This window comes from Poecilia reticulata, chromosome 2 (assembly GCF_904066995.2).
Source record: "Poecilia reticulata chromosome 2, P_reticulata-male-v2, whole genome shotgun sequence".
NCBI classification, from domain to species: Eukaryota; Metazoa; Chordata; class Actinopteri; order Cyprinodontiformes; family Poeciliidae; genus Poecilia; species Poecilia reticulata.
The window spans coordinates 17295897-17318931 of record NC_088831.1 but is presented as its reverse complement, the minus strand read 5'-3'; the positions used below and the strand labels follow the sequence as shown (position 1 = coordinate 17318931).

General features: G+C 39.4%; 3 protein-coding genes and 1 long non-coding RNA gene across 4 annotated transcripts in view; 1 reads left to right on the top strand and 3 right to left on the bottom strand.

Annotated features, from left to right (window-relative positions):
• The window catches only part of LOC145554296 (matrix metalloproteinase-28-like), a 15965-nt gene extending 15665 nt beyond the window's left edge, over window positions 1-300 (bottom strand). The window contains 1 exon segment of the mRNA XM_081613851.1: window positions 225-300. Coding sequence (XP_081469977.1) covers window positions 225-300 — 76 coding nt within the window.
• The window catches only part of plcl1 (phospholipase C like 1), a 164492-nt gene that overhangs the window by 95383 nt on the left and 46074 nt on the right, over window positions 1-23035 (top strand). The window lies entirely within an intron of this gene.
• LOC145548317 (uncharacterized) lies at window positions 123-3248 on the bottom strand. Its single transcript, XM_081598900.1, has 7 exons — window positions 3148-3248; window positions 2999-3058; window positions 1861-1893; window positions 1708-1749; window positions 1555-1593; window positions 619-666; window positions 123-424 (listed from the first exon to the last, which is right to left on the bottom strand). The coding sequence occupies exons 1-7, from the start codon at window positions 3230-3232 to the stop codon at window positions 330-332; spliced, it is 402 nt and encodes a 133-aa protein (XP_081455026.1). The 5' UTR covers window positions 3233-3248; the 3' UTR covers window positions 123-329.
• LOC145548306 (uncharacterized) lies at window positions 20357-21856 on the bottom strand. The gene is made up of 2 exons (XR_014084476.1): window positions 20744-21856; window positions 20357-20658 (listed from the first exon to the last, which is right to left on the bottom strand). It is a non-coding gene; the product is annotated as an uncharacterized LOC145548306 (long non-coding RNA).

The following is a 23035-nucleotide window of genomic DNA, read 5'->3' as shown; positions in this document are numbered from 1 at the left end:
TTTGAAGGAACATCTGTGGATGTATTTTAAGGTCTTTCCTGAAACACACTGCTTTCTTGTTTCACATGATAGAAAAGTCAAAGAAAATCAGCCAAGATATCAGGAAGAGAAGAGAATAAATATGTTTATGTCTCTTTATTCAGTTTATATGTAAGAATCTGGTTTCAGTTGTGTCACTGCCACAAATGTTGGTACCAAATCTCACAGAAATACTCATCTCCAACCTTGGACCGTCAGTCCACACGGTGAAACCAGACTGGAAGCATGAGATTCTGCTCTCCTCAAACCATAGCAGTACATCAGCTTCAGCTTCTAAAGATGGTAGACATTCATGTGGTCCTACCTCCAGAGCGTCCTCCATCATCAGGCTTGTAACCATCTTTGCTAACATCCATTAGGTCAGAATCATCAAAACTTCCTCCTCCTGGAAGAAAAAACAGAGCAGTTCAGGTCCATGTTTGAATTCCCTCCCACATATCAGGACACATCCATGTTTCCGAGGCTCATGTTGGTGTTTTAGTCTTTGCATTGTGTCAACTCAGCTTCACAGCTCTAGTTCTGGGCCTCAGTGAGTCGATAAGGCTGCTACACCAGCAGCTGGATCTACTGTCCACTCACCTCCACCGCTTGGATTGTACCCAGGGTTCTTTGGTTTCTTGGTGGGGCCTGCACACAGAGACCAAACGGTCATCAAGATCTGAATAAGCCAGCAATGACAGGAAGAGCCAAATATCTGCCCCACTGTGGAAGTGGATGAAGAATACTTTGACATTTTTATGACTGGATAAGTTGAGCCATTCTCGTTTCTAGGAAACTGTGAAAAACCTTCATCATGTGACCACATGGAAGGAAGGCATTATTTAATGACGTGTGTATGTGAAGATAACAATCATGGATTTCTGTTTTTAGCTCAAGAACGTGAATTTAATCCGTTTTAAGAATTGTGTTTAGACCAATAAAGATTTTTAAAAGTTGTTTTATGTATCAATTGTGCTATAGTACCTACAAAATGAGGTGAAAATAAAGTTGAAATGGTAGACTCTGAAAACAAAAGTGTTGAGACATCAAACGTAATAAAAAACAATCAGTGGAAGTTGCTTTAATTGACTGTTTTTCCTGATGAATGGTCCAGAACTGCAGACATCCATGAAGTAACGTGATTGGTCAATGGTTTAACACCTAGCTGTTGAACTAAAACAACACAAGATAAAATAAAATATGTTGATTACAGAGAGGACATCATGTCTGTGAAGTTAGAGAAGGGAAGTCTGTCACAGAAGGAAATGATTCTGGGAGAAGGATTCAGTTCTAGCACTTTTATTCCAAATATTAATGTTCACTTGAGACAAGAAGAGGCAGACAACATGACAAGAACAAATTAATGTGATTTTTGTACAGCAACTGCGACAAAGAGAACTGATTTTGTATATCAGTTGCCTTGATGTACAGTAGTGAACCTAAATGTGAAAAATTGTCTATCTGATCCCTTTTCTCCCCTAAGAATCTATAAATGTGGGAAAGCTCCAGGTGTGTAAGGATTTTCTCATGGCCTACCTGGTTTGAGAGCGTCCTCCAGGTCAAACCCAAAGCCACCTGCAGCAGGACACACACCCATCAGGTCACTTTGCCTACATGTAAACAAGTAAAAGCTGGTTCCAGTTTAGCTTTCAGCTCTCTACACACTTTAAGTGTGAAACCCCAGCCTACCAGAATCTCCAGAACTTGGCTTTTTGGGAGCAGGTGTTGGATCTGTACAATTAAAAACTAATATTAATAATGACATAATAAATGGCTCGAGGTAATGAATCCATAGTTAGACGGGCGTTAGGAAAGTTTCTGGAAAGTAGATTTGTGTCTTACCTGGTCCAACAGCATCGGAGAGGCTCAGCCCACCTGAGGACAGGAGAAGTATTAACATTGCAGGGATTTTTCTATTTGATCACTCAACCTGTCTCACATGGAAACGGATTATCCCTGCAGCACAAAACGCCTTTCAGTCATTCTGCAAAACACACTTCATGCAACCTGAGCATACAGGTAAAACAAAGTCCAGTTTCAAACCTTCAGGCTGTACTCTGAATAAAACATGCTCAACAAACTCAGCCACTGCATGATTGGTTCCACATGTTCAGGAAAATAAACCCACATCCAGCCATATTTGATCATTCTTCTGTCCAATCAGAAACCTTGATTCACTGCTAACATGACGCTTCACACTTTGCAGCTGCATGAGTGCATGTGGTTTCGTTTATGAAAGGGTAGTCATAGCAACCTGTGTGTGACAACATCTGGGTCATAACATGCAGAAGGAAGAAGCTGGTATCGTAGTGGTTTCCTTGCCTCACCACCGAACAAATGCCAGTCTGTGTCTCAGTATTGTGAAGTTTTACTTCTGTAGCTTCTCACACACAGACAGCAGGTCACACTCACTGTCCAAAGTCATTTCACACTCTTTGATAGTCCTTTAGAAATCTGTGGAAAAACTGAGGAGACGTAATCTTGAAAAACCTAGCCACAATGCAACTTGACACACTATTGACTGGAGTTTGTCATGTGCCTCGTCTGATTAAGTGACGTAGCTGCACAGGCCAATGGGAGAAGCTGACTAAGCTAAAGGCAGAATTCAATTTGATCCAAAACTAAAAACAATAACTTTTTGCCATGATTATGCGCCAAAACAACTGAAAAAAAATCCTTTCAGCTGCACAGCATCCAAAACCAGAAGGAATAATTGTCCTAAAATGCAATACCTCAACCAAACAATGATGAACAAATCAGACCTAATGTAACAGAGCCACTCCAACACCATCAGTAACACGTTAGACAGAACTGGTGTTTCCTTCAACATTGCTCTGGTTTAACGTTTCACTTCCTCTAGGAAGAAAGCATAACCTTATCATAACATTGAGTAATGAACAGTAACAGGAAGATATATGTGGTCTGTTTGGGCTGCAATAATGCATGAAGAGGCTGAGATGATGCATGCAGAGATACAAACCATCACTTCCAGATTGCTTCGGAGACCCTGGCTGCTCTTTGGGCTTTTCTGGTGTTGGGTCTAAAACGAATGAAAGTGCATATGCAGAGTTGATAATTCTGCTTTCAGTCATCTAAATTAGCAATGTGCTCAAACAGAGAGTCTCTCACCTGGTCCGAGAGCGTCTGAGAGATCAAATCCTGTATGACAAAGAGTACCATGGTTAGAGTTACACAGTGTTACACACATGTACATATACTGACATAAAATCAGATTAAACTTCTACAGTTTTAGTTATGATCACAAAAACTTTCATTTGCTGAATGTCAGCCATTTTATTCCTTTTTGTTCCAGAAATGTCCATCTATTTCCTCAGTATTTGGTAGAATTGCCTTCAAACTCTCTGACTTAAGCTTCCAGAAGCCTTTAACAGTAATTTGGGTCATTTCTCTTGACTGAACTATAGAGCCGTCATATGACTGCTGTACATGAAGCCATCAGAAGCTTATAAAGTCATGACATCAGCATGCGTCAACCAACCAGTTAGGAGCATACGCAGCACTGTCAGTGTGTGTAACCTTCTGGCATTTAACCCCTTCAGGTCCTTTGGATATAAAGTAAAAAGAAAAGGTTTAGTCTGCTATATCAGACTGTGAGAAGAACTCAGATCTGTGTCTGTTCATGGAAACGTGGTTTTCATGCAGTTTAACGATAGATTGCTGACTCCTTTAACACAGTTCTTTTTTCTGCTTAACAACAGAAACATGTGCTCAGCTACAGAGTTGGGGAAATCTTATCATTTATTTGGTGGTTCCCATGGCAGCAGTGACTGATGTTCAGAGCAGCTTTAAATAGCATGAGTCATCAGAGGGGGTTCTGCTAGGCTTTCTGGGTGCAAACTATTTAAAGCTGGGAGCTTTGGATACAAAGAGCTGACTCTCCCTGACCAACAGCAAGGAAAACTCTTCTGAAGTGTAAAAACACTTTCAACTCAACTCAAGCTACTCTATTATGATTGAATAGCTAGTAGCAAAGATAAAACATTAAAATCAGGAATTCTAACCTGAACCAGGGTTATGATAGTTTGGTACTTTTTATTATAGTTTTGTTTTATTGCATCCTTTTTGTTTGTCTGATTCAGTTAGTTTCAATTAGCTTTTAGAGTATGTTTGCAAGTTTTATTATTTATTACTAGTTAAATATTGTTCAGTTTTATAGCTTTAGTTTAGTTTGCATTAGTGATAGTAGTAGTATTTTGGTAATTTTTGGTGCAGAATTCAAAAAGGTTAAAGTATTATATTGTGATTATGTCGTTTTCGATTAGATAATTAATGCTCAGCAGAATATACCATTTTCAAAAAATCTATTCAATTATTGTTGAACAACAACTGATGGTGTTTTATCCCACCATCAGCTGGGTGGGACTCTTCTGGTAAGAGCTGCCAGAACATTTATGGAGTACGTAATTTTCCGACAGCTGATGTAAACTTGTGAGGAAAAGAAAACTATTCACATCAGTTCGAAAGACAGAGATCCACAAATGAAAATAAAGATATTATGCATATAATTTCAGTTTGTATTAGATTCATAATCACTTGTAGTTTTCCACATTAATTACCATTTTATTCATTTCAGTTACTGAAAATATTTCTCCATTTCAGTCTTTGTTATTTTGTTAGACATAGCTAACTATGCTAACATGACCTAAACACTGTAGTAAATGGACACAGGATGAATTAAAACAACTTTCATCTGATGGACATTTTCTATGCATCTATCTAGTTCTATCCAGAATATCTACGGTAACTGTTCATGGTCACTGATGTCACCATCCTCAAGGTTATGATCCATTTGAACCTTAGGTCATTGGTGTTGATGAGTTAATATCCTAACAAATAAAACTTGCCTGAAGAACACACTTCATATCTGCCTCAGTAATTGTCAACATTAAGTTAAATTTTCAACTCCAGCTGTGAGCGAACCTTACTGACTTAGATCATGGTTAACAGTGTCAACCTCGTCCTGCCACACTGTGCAGGAAACTCATGGAGAGGAGGAAGCATATTGCAAAACGTATCCATCAAATCCCCAGACACACAACATGACATTTTCAATATGCCAACAGTTCAGTGGAACCCTGGGACACAGAGACCTTTCTGTGAAAGATAACTCAAAATTATTCCTCAAAAGTATGCATCTCAAATAGGTATTATACTACTATATAAGCTAGTGCTTATACAGTAGTCATTCATTTCCCTTGCACTGATTGACTGTTCACACGCAATCTATAAAAAACAGAACCTGCCAGTGTTTTCTCATTAAATTAGAATTACATATTTCACACAAAACATGGCAGAACCCCAAAGGTAAGCCAGTTCTACATTTTATATTGTGACTGTTTCTTCTTTCCTCTGTTCTGTGGTAGGTGAATGCCAACACATCATGGATGGATAGAAGAAATGGTTCCATTAAAATTAGAGTGACTTTGCCTAAAACTCTGTCAGAGTTCAACATGTTATTAGACTAACTTCCAACAGACCAAACATCAGCTGGTTGTTTCAGAACTCAGCATGGTCTCAGCTGAAGAATATCCTTTTCTCAGGAGACCACCATTTGTCCTTCACTGGTCATGGTTAAGTTTTCAAACAGAACTTTCAAATTCTTTCCAGCTCTGGACAGTCAACATGATCACTTTGAGAACAGCGGGTCTCAATCCAGGCTGCAGGTGGTTCTAATCACACACATGATTAGACGCCTCATTGAACGTTGAGTCATTACCATCTTGAATGTGGCAGTGGAGCGATCAGAGGTCCCAATTCATGTGCTGTGTGGCCTTGTTTCAACCGTTTTACAGCACCAACCAGATCCATTGGCATTACCTTTCACAGGTAAGGATGAAAGAAAATAATGTAATTTTACAAGCAGAATTCCTTGATCTTGTGGACAGAAACTAGCCTCTAAACAACCAGGAAATATTTCCTATATAACTAAATTGCCCAGAAGTGTCTAATCTCACACGTTGTTTAAAATGTTCGTAGCAGAGTTAGAATATTATACTGTAACAAAAGTTGTTTTTCCTGAAAATAATAAGAAAAATATGTAGCTGATTTATCAAAGTTCATTGACTTTACAATAAAATACCCCAAAAACTTAATTTGTTGAAATGGCAACATAGAAATGCACATAAAATTATGGAGTTGTGTAAATATGTTCATGAATACACCCCTCAAGGTGTGTGTGTTCATCAATGACAATATAAAAACAACATATTAGAATCAGTTGTATCAAATGTAAACATGCTCTGTATTCAGAAAGCCCCCAAAACAATTAAATAATTGCATCAAAATGTTAGGAACACTGCCATTAGTGCTTTCTTTGATTCCCCAATAAGTTAGGGTGTGTGAGAGAATGTGTCACTGACAGGTATTAATGTAAAATACTTGGTTGAACGGCCCTTTATCAAGTTCGGTCAATTTACTTGTATTAGCCTACTGGCAGATACACCATATCCAAAATGGCGAATGCTGTGCCATATCCCAGCATGGGCCAGCCTGCTCAATGAGCCGTTTACGTTTTTATGTCTATGGTTCTAATTATCTTCAGCATTAAGAAGATAGACTTTAAGACTTTATAAGAACCAGTAACCCAGGTAGTAGAGCGGGCCATGCCGGGTTAAACCCTAATCTGTAATAACATTTTTTTGAAGTAGGATCTGTTTGGATTTGTTCTGCTTTTGGTGAACAGTTTTTGGGATTTTCATGGTGCTTTCAGCACACAAAGCATGGCTAAAGTATCTGATATAAACATAAATATTCTGCTTGAATGAGCGTTGATGTAATAGAGCAATTTGGAAAGTTTTTGCACACTGATTGATAAAGATTTTCAAGCATATAACAGCAGTAACAAAGTATTTATTTATACTCTGATGATGATGACGTTACATTTTTGTTTGACTATATTTTGCTTCTAGGCAGCAAAACTGGGTTTTTGACAGCTTCATCATTTCATTCAGTTTCATTGTGGTCATGTACAGCAAAACTTGACTTCCTATTGTCGAGAAAAGTCGAGCTCATCCCACTTCCCATGCTGGAGATTTTAGTTTAATAGTAATAATAAATAAAATGACTTTAAAATTAATTACACAGGTGACATCAAGACCCAACAGTAGAGTCAGACGGTAATAAAATTAATCTGGTTGTGTGTGTTGTTATTGTGTCCTGAAAACTTTGCTTAGATTCTTCTTTTTTCTATTTAATCATAAAAAATCATAGTCAGGCAGAAAGAGAGTCATGGAGCAGGAAGAGCTGGTTTCCTTAATAAAGAGGAAGTTTCCAGCCTGAATGAGTATAAAATAGTTCAGACCATTCCTTATTTTAAAGCATTAAAGGTTTTTAAAGAATAAAATCTAAACATTTTGAGTAATTTGATAAAACCAGAGTGAAAAACTTACATTAATTTAATTAATAATTGGTTTAACCAGCGGTTGATGTTGGTTTGATTATAAGAATATTTGAACTTACTCTTACACTTGTGGAAGTACTTTAATGTTTAAAGATGAAACATAACTGTAACTTGGTATCAAATAATTAGAATAATGGATATTCTTGGTTTCTTTTCAGAAATGTCTGTAATAACTCACATTATGATTATAATAAGAGTGATTAATAAGTTATGGTTATTATAATATTATAAATGAATCTTAAAACAGAGAAACTAAAAGGTTATAAATGTGATTTTGACATTGAACTTGAAATGGTGTAAAATGTGAAACTGTAATTAAAGATCACTGATGTTGTGTTGGAGGTAGATGGGAGGTGAAAGGTCAGGGGAAAAGACGAACTGATAGGACAGCAGAGATGACCAAGGCCTTATTGCTAAACTTTGACTTTCCTAGGTCTGTTGAGCAACTCGGGGACATTAGAACAGACATCAGGTCATGAGGTCTCCAAGGTGATGGATATGGGATCATCTGTCCAAGCAGTCAGCAAATGAGAGGCACAGCAACAAAGCTAGCCAATGTAAACGAACCAAAAGGTGGATAAACCCACTATAAGGTGGGTGCAAAAGAGGAATCGTTGGTTGGATCCTTCAGGCAGCTTGGAGCCAAGATCAAGATGGACAAAGAACTCTGCAGCTGAAGAAGAGCCGGGGCCACAGAGCCAGAGACTGTTCTGCACATGGGACCAACCCGTTAGCCCGCAACATGTGTTAGACCCCCAAAGACAAAAACCAAGGCAAAGATGAAGATAAAGGCAAAGATAAAGAGGAAGAACTGGTGTGTTCCTTCCATGGGACCAGGAAGATCGTGAGACGAGGAGAAGAGCTGCAAGACAAGAAGCTGAGGACCGCTACACACATGAGGAAGTCACCCTGAGGCCCGAGACCTGCCGCTCTAAGTCAGTACTCTTCCTGTACTGGGAACCTCCTGCTGCTGCAACACCTTCTTCATCATCAGGCCAGTTCTGGGGTTCAAGATGCCAAACTCTGTCCGTCTCTCTCAAAGTTTCCCTTTTTTAGTTCACAGTGTCAGCATTAGGGAAAGATAGGCTAGATTATTGATTTACTTATTTGATTATTTCTGCTACTGAATTAAGCTGTACTGACTCTTGCAAAATTGCCTTTCTAATAAAATAATTAGCAGTAAGAAATCTAAAAGATGTTGTGGACATTCAATTAATGAGTCACCTTAAAGTTCTTTGATGGTCATAAAATAGCTATGAAGTTTGATTCTGGGAGAAAAGTGGAAAATGTTTATAGGTTGCTTTTAGCCAAAACAACATCCTTGGGACTCGCATGAGTCACTAAAACCAACCTGGTTCAGTAACAAGTGCACGTTGTAATAAAGAGAAAGAGCGACCGTTAACAGGTGAAGCTGTGAAGCTAGTTGGTTGCAGGCTGCTCAATCTGGCTAATTCACAGGGTGAAGAAGGTGGACATCTGGATGGAGGTCGTTAGAAACCAGGCTAGTCTTTCTCGATGCCAGCTTAAACAGAGTTACTTCAGTTCTGAACAGGGTAAAATCCCATCAGATTTAGGAAACTCAATTTACCCTTTAGATGGAGAGCTGGCTGCACATCTCCCTCCTCTGAGGGGGTGGGGGTGGAGAGAGAGAAGGGGAGGGGGGGTATTGCGCAACAACACTATTTAATGTAAATTAAATAATGTCACATTTGTGACATGTTAAGACAAAGTCATTCAAAGTCATTTCTGTGTGTCGTGTGCAAGTCCTGTGTTCAATGGTGCATTTAATGGAACACATCCTCCTACATTATATTTAATTATTCACATGATCATAGAGCCTGCTTTGATCCTGGACTTTAGTTGTATTGCAGTGAAGGTGTGATGACCCAAGTCTGGGGATGCTTGAACACATCTTCCAGATGTTCTACTGAATAAATTCAATTCAATTCAAATCAAAAATACTTTATTTATCCAAAGGGAAATTAAGGCAGGTTTCCAGACTGTCCACATGTTTGAACGGTTGGGTGTGCCTCTACAGCAGCAGGTGGAAATGTCACATATTTGCCTTTTTATGTAGTGTGATAATCATGAGTAGTCCTCTGTAGTAGACATATCACCGTATTATCGTTCCAAGGAAATGCTAAAACCGGTCAAACAACATGCTGGGATCCAAGCTCCAGGGAAAAAAGGAAGGGGGAAGGTCAGGGATGCATAATTTTCATATCTTGAGAGACTTGCCTCCCTCTAAATATCTTGATTTCCAGATCTACTATCACAACTTTTTAAACAACATTAACACAGGAGATGGATGTTTTTCATTATGGGGTTTGTAAAGGAAAATAATCAGCAGGAAGGCTACCTAAAGTCAGGACTCAGAGGGGAAAATGTAGTTTCACAACATCACTCATCTAAATCTTTCAGGGCATTAACAGATGAGATGTCTTAATCAGTAAGTAAAACTTGGTCTTGGATTCAATCTTGTGCCAAGGCATTCCGAGGAAATGGAACACAATACAAAATGCCACAAGCTTTTTGTTCAGTTTGCTGTTCCCTTCTTCGGTTTTACAACAGAAATCTTCTTTTCTGAGTGGCTTTTATTTAAACTAAAAGTGATGCTGTTCAGCGGTGTGAAGTGGTCCTTGACCACAGTTTGAGTGGCCGCCTGCACACACCTGCTGAAGGTTGGCCAGTCCGAATTTTTACTTAGACCAAAAATATGAACCAATGGGACCTTTTTAGCTTTTGATTCCATCCAAATGTAGTTTAAGCAAAAACATTTGGTTCATTTGGTCAACCCCAAATATGTTTGAAACACTTTCAGTCATCAACAGTGCAAGTTATGTTAAAGTCTTTTCAAGTCTGAATGAGTGAGTTACCTTCTGGTGGTGAACATATAGTGTGTGTTTGTACTGTTACTGTCAGCCATGTTTCACCCGCTGCCTGGACCACACTCTAAACCAGCTTTCAAACACGCAACTTAAAGCCACAAATTAAAGTTGTTCAATTTTTCAGCTGACTGCCTTCAGCCTTGTGTTTGACCTGATGGATAATAAAGCATAAGGAAAACCAAGATGTGGCTTGTAGGAGAGCACATGCAGTTACTATAATCTTTAACATAGATTATTAAAAATCTGGTGTTAAGGTAAACCTTAGTGATGTGATCCAGAAGTTTAAACAGATGGAATTTTTCCACCACTGTAGCTAATAATAAACCACCTAGATGGTAGTCCACAAAAACGACACAAATTTCTAAAAAATCTCCACCACAAAGAAAATAACTGAAACAAAATCTAAACAGACGGAGAAACCAGCTGCATATTCTAACAGATAAGCTGGATTCAGAGCAGCAGTAGTAATCTATACGAGAACCATGAGGCAGAATTATTCAATCAAAATAATTGAAACAAATGTAATTTTAAGCAATGATTAAACATCATAACAACTGTCCAAAAATAGACTACATGAGAAAAACATCCTTTCAGCTGCACAGCACCCAAAAAAAGAGGGAAATTGTTCTAGCATTCAATGCCTCAACCAAAAACTGACAAAAGTTTACAAAAAGAAGAATTCAAAACTGTCGTGAAAGCCACTCCAGAATGAGCGCCATAGTCCTAGAAAACAGAACTCTCAGAAGCAGCTTCATTGAATAGCAGAGCCACATGAAAGGTGTTATAAAACTGTGGAAAAGACAAAACATAGATAAGGATGGTCCAGAGACTTTGTATGAAGGACGAAAGTTTCTCCATCATAACGAGCAGAGTGGTTCCTTTTCATGAAGAGAAGTAAACTATCAGCCTGACCTGGCAGATATGGTGCAGTTAGCAGCAGCTACGCCCATACATGGGTGTGGTGACATTATTGCTTTGCTCTCCTCAGGATTAGGTTTCACCAGTTTTCAACCCGTCTTTTCATGTACAGTCATATGAAAAAGTTTGGGCACCCTTTAATCCTAATTATTTTATCTCTAAATATTTGGATGTTTGCAACAGCTATTTCAGTTTGATATATCTAATAACTGATATACACAGTAATATTTATTGAAATGAGGTTTATTGGACTGACAGAAAAAGTGCAGTACACATTAACAAAATTTGACCGGTGCAAAATATAGGCACCTCAACAAAAAAGTGACATTAATATTTAGTAAATCCTCCTTTTGCAAAAATAACAGCCTCAGTCGCTTCCTGTAGCTATTAATGAGCTCCTGGATCCTGGATGAAGGTATTTTTGACCATTCTCTTTACGAAACAATTCCACTTCAGTTAAGTTTGATGGTCGCAGAGCATGGACAGCCCGCTTCAAATCATCCCACAGATGTTCAATGACATTCAGGTCTGCGGACTGGATGGCCATCCAGAACATTGTAATTGTTCCTCTGCATGAATGCCTGAGTAGATTTGGAGAGGTGCTTTGGATCAATGTCTTGCTGAAATATCCATCCCAGCGTAACTTCAACTTTGTAACTGATTCTTGAACATTATTCTAAAGAATCTGTTGATATTGAGTGGAATCCATGCGACCTTCAACTTTAACAAGACTCCCAGTGCCGGCATTGGCCACACAGCCCCACAGCATGTGGGTAGCAAGTGTTTTTCTTGGAAAGCTGTGTTTTTTTTTGCTGCAGGCATAACACCTTTTTATGACCAGACAACTCAATCTTTGTTTCATCAGTCCACAGGACCTTATTCCAAAATGAAGCTGGCTCGTCTAAATGTGCTTTTGCTCATCTCAAACGGCTGTTTGTGGCGTGCTTGCAGAAACGGCTTCTTTTGCATCCCTTCCCATACAGCTTCTCCTTGTGTAAAGTGCGCTGAATGGTTGAACGATGCACAGTAAGACCATCTGCAGCAAGATGATGCTGCAGGTCTTGGAGGTGGTCTGTGGGTTGTCCTCAGGTTCTCACCATTCTTCTTCTCTGCTTGCCACTTCTTGGGCTTAACAAGAACTGTCCCAGTGGTCTTCCATTTCCTTACTATGCTCCTCACAGTGGAAACTGACAGCTGAAATCTCTGAGAAACTTTTTGTATCCTTCCCTAAACAACTATGTTGAACAATCTTTGTTTTCAGATCATTTGAGAGCCGTTTTGAGGAGCCCATGACGCCGCTCTTCAGAGGAGATTCAAATAGGAGAGCAACTTGCAATAGGCCACCTTAAATACCTTTTCTCATGATTGGCTACACCTGGCTATGAAGTCCAAAGCTTATTGAGGTTACCAAACCAATTTTGCATTTTAGTAAGTCAGTGAAAAGTAGTTAAGGTTATTCAAATCAATAAAATAATGAGGGGACCCAAATTTTAGCACCTGTCAAATTTTGTCTTAATGTGTACTGCACATTTTATTTTAGTCCAATAAACCTAATTTCAATACTGAAATATTACTGTGTCCATCAGTTATTATATCAAACTGAAGTAGCTGTTGCAAACACCCAAATATTTAAAAAAAATAATTAAGATTAATAGGGGTGCCCAAACTTTTTCATATGACTGTAGAAGTTGATTTCACATATCAGCTTCATCAGGAGCTTATCTCTCTTTCAATCTCATTGTTATGAATTTTAAACTCCTTCATCAAAGACGTCACTCTTTTGTTGTCGTGCAAAAACTGCAATGCTGACTTTTCTCCCCAAAACATATTTTGATACTAAACTTAAAAGATCTCTGTTAACCATGGACAAAATCATTCAGATGTACTTTTTATCATCCACCATAAATATGTAACTTTTGTTATTTGGAATAGAAATTGATTTAATTTTCAAATTCTATTCACTTCCTTCCAATTTGTGAGCTGCTAGATAAACTAAAAACTTTAACAAATTTAACTCTTTCTCTCCATTAACCATTATTAATCATTAAATAAAAGGGAATTAAATAAGACAAGTCAACAAAAAATATCCAGTTTTATATGCAAAGGAATTAAAATCCAAAATATTTTAAATACACCTGGATAAACGATCTGTTGAGATCTTTCTAAAGGACCATTATATGGCCAATAAAAGGAAAGCTGAATGTACTTCAGTGCTGACCCTCTGTAAATGTATTGCCAGCTTTTTAGGAAATGTTACGATTGATGACCGGATTGATTTACCTAAAAGGCCAGCTAAGCATTTTTTCCCCAATGAAACGAAATACAATGGTTAACATCCATGGATATCCAAATGTATAATTGAAGCAAGTCGTTATCCCTCTAAGCCTCAGAGCTGATTGATATAGAGATGTGCCGATCAGGTTTTTTCCTGCCGATACCGATCACCCATGAGGGCCGATCACCGATACCGATCACATAATTATTATTATTTTTTATCATAAACACTACCGGTTACATTATGTGGAAAAAGGAACCATGAATTCACCTTAATTTAGACAAAAACTTGTTTTTAATAACTTTTTCCAAGAAGAAAACTAAACAAAACAGGCATTGTGCAAATTGTACTGCTATCAGTAATACTATCTTTAACAGACTGATAACATATGGAGGCTCTGAAGAGGCTAAATAATGCAAAGAGCCAAAATAAAACCTCTCAACATTGCCAAAAATATTCAAGTATAAAACTTAACATTCAAAGGCAAATACAGGATCCATTACAATAAACAATTCTGAGTTACTGAATGAAAACTTCCTGATAGCATGGCGGCTAGCTGATTACTGCTAGTTCTGAGTGGCTGTTTCTGACTGAGCGGAGTAATTATGCAGAACAGGGAGGAAATCGATTATTTTTTCAGAGATTATCTGTCTCATGTTAGGACAGCGAAAGTTTTAATACGTATGTAAAATGTATTTTTTTTAAGTTATAAGCTGCAGCTTTAAGCAGAGGTTTGGTGTGAGAGTCACTACTGTTCAGGAAAAATGATTATTTTTAGTGTTTAATATAGTTTAATCTTTTTTGAACAAATTTCTTAATTTTGAACAGGTTTCTGTTAGTGATTTAAACTTGAAAACTATTGCTGGGTAAGTATTGAAATAATGGAAAAAGTAAAATAGAGATCTGCAGGAGAGTTTCTGCTCAGACTCCTGGGGTCTTATCATTAAAGACAGGAGGTCATAAATTAACATATGCAGGAAGGTGGAGGACAGTATCACTTGAATTACTCTGAGAAAGGGAACTTTGGTCGGTTCACGTAACCAGGATAAGTCTTCCAGTAACATCTGACATGGTGAAAAAAACTGAATATAACATAAAATGTTTTAAATCACTCGACATTTAATTTGTAAGACATTTTTCTTAGTTATTAATAACATGCTTTGACTGAAAAGCCGCAGGAGGCTGGATAGTGTCAAGAAATAAATTTAAAATAAGTTAGTTTTAAAATTTAACATGACTTGACAGAAATAGCCTAATATAGTTTTAAAATTTACAACATATTCTCACCTATTGACCTTTATTTTACCTATAGTTAAAGCAGATTGTTTGTCAAGATCTCTGATCTGCTCTTTGTCTGTCTGGGAAACAATCAGTAGGAAGTTCCAGCTTTTCACATGGATCTGTGGAAACCATAAACCAGCAGGAGTTCGGAGAGTCTGCTTCTACCTTATTTAGACAAAGGAGAAACTGGTGTTTCTCCTTGTGAACAAATTGCAGGGAGTTTCTAACTTAAAGGGTCAAAGACGGTCCTGTTGGATGAGCAAGATACGCCTTGTTGAATATATAAAGAGAAAAGCATGCCTATAGTATAAGTTTGTGCCCAGAGTACCAATTCAGACTGCTGCTTCATTTTCCTTCTGATCCAGCATCTCCAGATGTCTTTGCTTTTTGTTTGTCATTTCCATCTTTGTCTTTTTTCCTCTCTCAAAACTCTCAGGTAATTCATGTGTTTGTGCTCTGAGGTTCTGATGTGTGTGATGTGCTTTTCTGGTGATAGTCTGCAATCTGTCTTGATAAATGTTGATTATTGTGACGCTGTCATCTGTGTGATTTTGTTTCACGCATGGCATATTGAATCCGGGAGCACAAGAGAATTAAAGAGCCAGAAGTGAATGATTTATTCTCTTAATACTACAGTGGAGCAGAAGCGGCGCTCCGTCGTGAAATATTACTACCTGTAGCGTAGCAGCGGTTCAACAGCGAGAACAGACCACATCGCAGCTCGAAGCTTAATAATTTGCGGGTTATTTATTTAGCTTTCTGACCGTCATGCTAATCCGGGTGAGTGTTTGTGCTGTGCGCTGCTTTACCTGCCATCTGATCTCATATGTCTTTTTACACTGTTACGTCCACCAGGCTCTTTGATGGGGTAACATTAAGGAGACCACACAATGATTTAATGAAAATAGAATTTATTAAGTTATATAAAGAAATAACCTTGAAAAAAAGAAATGCCTGAAATAGAAACCAAAATAGATTAGAGCAAAACCTATAATAACCAGAAATAAGCAAATGCAAAACCTAACAAAACTCAACCAAAAGATACAAACCAAACCAATGGGGATCTGAGGAGAGGGAGGAAAGCCTTCCTCTGCTGTAGCCTAGCAGCTTTAAAGCTGCAGGACGCCAATCAGAGGAACACCCACACCTGCAGGGCCTGACTGCAGAACCCTGCAAGGAAAAAGAGGCAGGCCACTGAGCCGTAACACCTTCCCCCTTAAAACAGAGGTTCCCACTAGGACCTCTGTAGACATTTTTTCCTGCTAGTCTGGTCCATCAATGCACGAGACAATGCATCAGCCAGCACATTTTCAGTGCCTCGATGTGCCGAATTTCAAGGTTGTAAGGCTGTAGAAATAAGGCCCATCGCATCAACCGCTGATTGGGGCTCTGTAAAGAGTGCAAAAAGGTCAAAGGGTTATGATCTGAATATACCACAACAGGAAATGCACCCCCACCCACATACACATCAAAGTGCTGCAGGCCCAAATAAGGGCCAAGGCCTCTTTCTCAATGGTCGAATAATTAAGTTGATGTTGATTGAATTTCCTAGAAAAGAACACACTGGATGGTCAATCCTCCTCGTCAGTCTGCAACAAAATGGCTCCTGCACCCACTTGACTTGCGTCAACCTGTACCTGGAATGGCCGGTCTAATCTTGGAGCAGACAAGACTGGCGCAGTGCTCAAGAGAAACTTGACATTTTCAAATGCCTTCTGACAAGCTGAGGACCACCTAAACTGGACTTTAGCCTTCAATAGGTCTGTTAATGGAGCCACTACAGTAGAAAAGTTCTCACAAAAGTTTCTATAGTAACCCACCATCCCCAGAAATCTCATCAACTCCTTTTTGAGGAAGGAGGTGGGAAACCATCAATGGCTTGGACTTTTGCCTTACTGGTTTCACTTGTCCTTGCCCAACAACTTTTCCCAGATAAGTCACTGTAGCTCTTGCAAACTCACATTTAGCTAAGTTCACAGTTAGGCGAGCATCCTGAAGACACTGAAACAACTTCTGGATACGCAGCACGTGTTCATTCCAGGTGTCACTGAAGACCACTACATCATCCAAGTAGACAGCACAACCTTCCAAACCAGCCACTACTTTATTCATCAGCCGTTGGAAAGTGGCAGGTGCATTCCTAAGGCCAAAACTCATTACAGTGTAAGAGTATAATCCTGATGGTACAATAAAGGAAGACACCTCTTGGGCTCGAGCAGACAAGGGTACTTGATAATAACCTTTGAGCAAATCAAATTTACTCACATACTTTGCAGTTCCAACCTGATCGACACAATCTTCCATCCGAGGAAGCGGGTAAGAGTCAGGCTTTGTAATGCTGTTCAGTTTCCTATAATCAGTACAGAATCTATAAGTACCGTCAGGTTTTTTAACCAACAAACATGGCGAAGACCAACTAGAACAAGATGGTTTAGCCAGGCCATTGTCCAGCAAATACTGAATTTCTGACTCCAAAAACTTACTTTTTTCAGGAGGCACACGATAAAAATGTTGACGGATGGGTTGCGCATCTCCCACATCTATGTCATGCTCAATTAAATTGGTACATGTTGGAATGTCACTGAACAAGGCTTGAAAATCCATAATGGACTGCTTCAACTGCTCACTTCTTTCTGCAGACAAATGACTCAATAATGTCTGTATGTTAGACAACATCTCAGAGTTTTTAAGTCTGGGCTGGAACACTGTGTCATCTGGAGTCTGCACATCCTCATCCAAACCTGTGTTGCAGCTCGAGTCTGCCTTCACAGAAGCAGCAACTGCCTTCCCATCTTTTTCTTCCAAAGTAGAACCAAAGTAAGGCTTCAATAAGTTCACATGGCAAAGCTGAGTTGGTAGTTTACGGTCTGGGGTAGAAACCACATAGTCCTGTGGTGACACCCATCTCAACACAGAATACGGACCATAAAACTTTGCTTGAAAAGGTGAACTCTGAATGGGAAGTAAGGCAAGCACCTTATCTCCTGGATGAAACACTCTATTTTCAGCTTTCTGGTCAAACCATCGCTTCATTTTCCTCTGAGCCTTTTTAAGATTCTCAGAAGCTAGTTTGCCAGCCAAGAAAAGTCTGCGACGAAAACCATTGATGTAGTCAAACAGGTTTGATGGTGGCTCAGACCTCTCCAAGTTGGTTTTTAAATAGCAAGAGGACCACGCACATGATGTCCAAACACTAGTTCATTTGGACTGAACCCTGTGCTCTCTTGTACAACTTCACGAGCTGCCAGAAGTAGCCAAGGCAGACCTTCTTCCCAGTCTCTACTCAACTCTGTGCAGTATGCCCTCAACAAAGCCTTCAGGGTTTGGTGAAAACGCTCTAGTGCCCCCTGGCTTTGAGCATGATAAGCACTGCTCTGTTGATGGACTACACCTAGTTGTTTCAAATCTCACCAAACATGCGTGAGGTGAAATTGGTACCTCTGTCAGTCTGAATGGTCTTTGGGATTCCAAACACTGAAATAAAGTTAGACAAAGCTTTGACCACCGACTTTGTTGTAATGGTTTTCAGAGCATATGCTGCAGGATAACGAGTGCTTTTACACATAACTGTCAGTAAATACACTGATCCGGACTTTGAAGGACTCAGTGGGCCAACACAGTCAATGATCAAGTGTTCAAAAGGCTTATCAGCAGCAGGTATTGGAAAAGGTGGAGCTGGTTTCAACGTCTGATTAGGTTTTCCAGTTAGTTGACAAGTGTGACAGGTTTTCACAAACGCAGCAACATCTTTTTTCAGACGCGGCCAATAAAAATGATGTAAAACTCTATTATAAGTTTTATTGACTCCGAAATGACCAGACAATTCTCCATGAGCAGTTTTCAAAACAAGGTTTCTGAACTTGACTGGAACAACAACTTGATAAATTGGACCAACAATATCCCTGTCACTGTAGGGTAACCATTTACGTACCAACAGATCTGCTTGTAGAAAATACCCACATGACGTTTTTGTGTCCTGTTCAGCTGTCTGGACTTGGTCAAACAGGACAGCTAAGGTTGTGTCCTCCTGTTGGGCTGCAATCAACTCACTGAGTGACAAAGGAACAGGAAGAGTTGGCAAACAAGCAGTCTTCTCAACAGAACTAGGCTTACCAGACTCAACCTCCTTATCAGCCAAAGCACGAGTGATGGCACGAGTTACTGCACAAGCTGGAAACGCCTCAGGGAAGTCTTGAGCACATTTGTCTGACACGGAAACAGATGGAGACGCTCGGACCACTAGAGGAGGTGCAACATCTCGCCACACACGTCCACCTGCCAGATTGTTTCCTAAAATGAGAGACACCCCTTCCACAGGCAAAGAAGGACGAACACCTATCGTCACTTCTCCTTGTACCAGTTCTGACTGCAAATAGATCCTATGGAGAGGCACAGAGAAAGTTTCCATCCAATACCTCTAATTAAGACACTACGACCAGTATCAGAACATGAAGAAAATGGCAAAATAGAATCCAAGATGAAAGATTCAGATGCTCCGGTGTCACGCAGAATCTTTACAGCCACTTTATTAGAACTTCCATTCAGAGTAACAAACCCATGTGTGATGAAAGGAGAGTAATCTTGTCCGACATCCTTCACAAAGTTCTGGGGATCTGAATCGGTCAGCTCTGAAAAAGATTGAAAGTCAAGAGGTGCAGCTAAGACAGTTGGTCTTACACTTTCAACTTTAGGTAGCGGTGTAGACTCCACTGAATGCAACTGTGTAACACTGGCTAAAGCCACAGGTTTTCGATGATCCTGTTTGCCCCTATTTGATTTAGTTTTGATATTCAGAGGACACTCATTTTTCCAGTGTCCCTTCTGGCGACAATAGTTACAAACCAAGTCTGCTTTAGATCTCAGTGTATGATCCAATCTATTTTTACCAGGAAACCGGTCATAATGAAATTCCTTAAGGCTGTGGTCACCTTTCAAATGAGAATCCCTCAAAGCTTTATGGGTCAGAACATACTCGTCTGCTAAGACAGCAGCTTTAGCAGCAGTTTTTACTTTATGTTCATTGATATATATAGCCACCCGTTCTGGAATAATGTTCTTGAACTGTTCCAACACCATCAAGTCACAAAGTGATTCAAAATCATCCACACCTTCAGCTGATAACCAACGAGAAAACTGGGTGTTTAGTTCTCTGACCAGATCCGTGTTTGACTGTTTTTCAGCTTTCCTGCAGCTCCTAAATTGTTGCCTGTAATGCTCAGGAACCAGTTCATAAGCTTTCAACACAGCTTTTTTAACAGATGTGTATACCTTTCTTTCAGCTGAAGTTAATGAAACGTATGCTTCTTGGGCCTTACCCACAAGCACACTTTGCAGCAGCATGGAGCAATCTAGATCACTCCAGTCATTGTCCTCTGCCATGTCCTCAAACAAAGAGAAAAACACATCAGGATCTCTTTCATTAAACTTAGGCAACAGCTTCAACATGTTAACCAAGTTATGTCCAGAAAACCCATCACCACCTTGAGACAGATTAACAGATCCACCACTTAACCTGCCCTCAGACCTCAACTTCAGGCGCTCAGCTTCCAAAGATAATTTCTTCACCTCCAACTCATGTGCTAACCTCTTCTCTTCTTGTTCCTGTGCTAGCTGCTTTTCCTGTAAAGCTAGTTTTTTCTCAAGCTCATATGCTAGCCGCTTTTCCTGTAAATCTAATTTTTTCTCCTCAAGCTCATGTGCTAGTCGTAATTTTTCTAACTCCAACTGCATTTCCATCTCAGTTTTATTCGACTGAAACTTTAATTGAGAAGCTTGAGACACTGTTGAGCTCGACAATTCATTTGGAGCACCAGTTAAAGAAACTGAACCGAGGGAAGTTTCATCTGTCACATCAGCATCTGAAAGAGAGACAGGAAAGACATTCAGTTTTATAAGTTCGTCTTTTAAAAAACTTCTTAGCGGAGGTAACCTTAATCCTTTTACATCTTCAAGATCAACTTTAAAGTGTTCAGCTACTTGACGAATCTGCTCCTTTGTAAGCTTTTCCAAGAGTTCTAATGTTGGAGAAGACAAGAAAGAACTCACAACGTCCATCCTCAAACCAAACTAACCCAACAACCCCACTTTCAAAAAAAAAACAATACAGGTCAAAATATACCCAATTGTTTAAACAACCACAAGGAAGTGCATGACTGGTACAAACAAATGGCAAACCTCCATTTTCCTACCACTAACTAAGTGCCAAAAACTCTGACTAACCTTAGCCTAGTCTTCAGGCCTTCCTCCAAGAGCCAAGTCACTTTAAGCACCAAGATACCGCTGGCAGCAAATCCCTCCAGGCCAAGACCTCTCAGGCAGCAAACCACGGCGGTGCCCTCAGCCCAGAGTCCAACCCAAAAATAACAAACCAAAACAACAAACAGGGTAATCTAAAATGAAGTTGCCACAAACAAATACCAGACAGCACTTACCTTTTTTCAAAACACAACCCTCTCTCCCCTACCAACAAAAATCCTCATGGACCTCCAGCAACAAACATGAAACATCAAAAATGTCCAAAATCTAGTAAGGTAAAATTCCTTAAACTAGCCAAATAACCTGCAGTACAGGAAAACCAAAGTCAGGGGCATGTAACTGCAACCTGAACTCACCAATGAGGCCAATCAAGCATAATTAGCTCCCACAATGTTAACCATGAAGGGACGAGCCCCCACAATGTTACGTCCACCAGGCTCGTTTGATGGGGCAACATTAATGGAGACCACACAAGGATTTAATGTGTAAATGAAAGTAGAATTTATTAAGTTATATGAAAGAAATAACCTTGAAAAAAAGAAATGCCTGAAATAAGAAACCAAAATAGATTAGAGCAAAACCTATAAATAACCAGAAATGAGCAAATGCAAAACCTAACAAAACTCAACCAAAAGATACAAACCAAACCAAGTGGGGATCTGAGGAGAGGGAAGGGAAAAGCCTTCCCTCTGCTGTACGCCTAGCAGCTTTAAAGCTGCAGGACGCCAATCAGAGGAACACCCAACACCTGCAGGGCCTGACTGCAGAACCCTGCAAGGAAAAAGAGGGCAGGGCCCACTGATGCCGTAACAATGTGTATCTAAAGCTGAACGAATTCTGTGAAACATAAAGATACAAGATTGTTGTGACTCACAACAAGCTTCTTGTGTCTATCAAGTCTGTGCCTAATTTTGTGTAGTTTGAATAGGGATTAATTATGTCAAATTCACAAAAACAAAAAATTAAAATTACTGTTTCAGGTATGACTTGACTGTCTATATATGGTGTTCATTGTGTTAAAAAAAATTATAAAGGTCTTGGTACGTAGCAGGAAATATACACTCTCTGCTTTTATTGTTGTATTTTAATCATCTGGAGATGACAGGTGATTGCTTCATACACTCGCTGACGGTCCCCCCATGTGGTCAAATAATAATCAGCTGAGGTAATTTGTCGGCTGCTCACTTTGTCATGCTGTTGGTGGTTCTTCAAGCATTTGACATGCTGATGTGAGTGAACTTGTGTATAAGCACAGAGGGAGCATCAGCTTAGTAAGGTACAGATGAAACTACCCAGTGATAATCTGTAATCTAAGTGTAGATTACTTTTTAAGATTAAATATGTAACACCCCTTCACACTGATGTAATTTGGCAGTGTACAAATAAAAGCTAATTTGATTTGACAATGTTTAATAAGCACACAACTATGCTAACTATGGCAGTCTTGGAGTTTGACACGCGTTTTATTTGGTTGTGGCTGTGACATTTGAGATGCACTAATATCAGAACAGTAGAAATGATGTAAACAGTGACCAGTCACTTTATTATTCATGCAATACTAGCCCTGAGGAAGCGCTTGGTCACTAAGAGCGCCTTATTTCTTCGTAGAACAGATACAACAAGGTGTTGAAAAATCCTCAGAGATTTTGGTTCATGTTGACTTGATTTTCTGCTGATTTGTCAGCTGAGAGCCCAATCTGTGAAACTCCTGTTCTACGATATTCCAACTGAAAAGACTCATCAGCAATACTCGGCCAGGCTGTGGTGTGTCAGTGATGCTCAGCCGCCCAAAGTGGGTCAGTCATTCTGTTTCCCTCAGTTGTAGCAAGTGGCTATTTAAGCTAATGCCGTGTTTCTGTTACCTCAAGCCCGTCTGCCCGTTCTCCTCCAGAGTGTGAATGTGACTGAAGGTTAGAGAATGTCAGAGCAGAAGCTATTTCCTTTACTGCTGTAGACACCTGTTCATTCTGCTTAATCCTG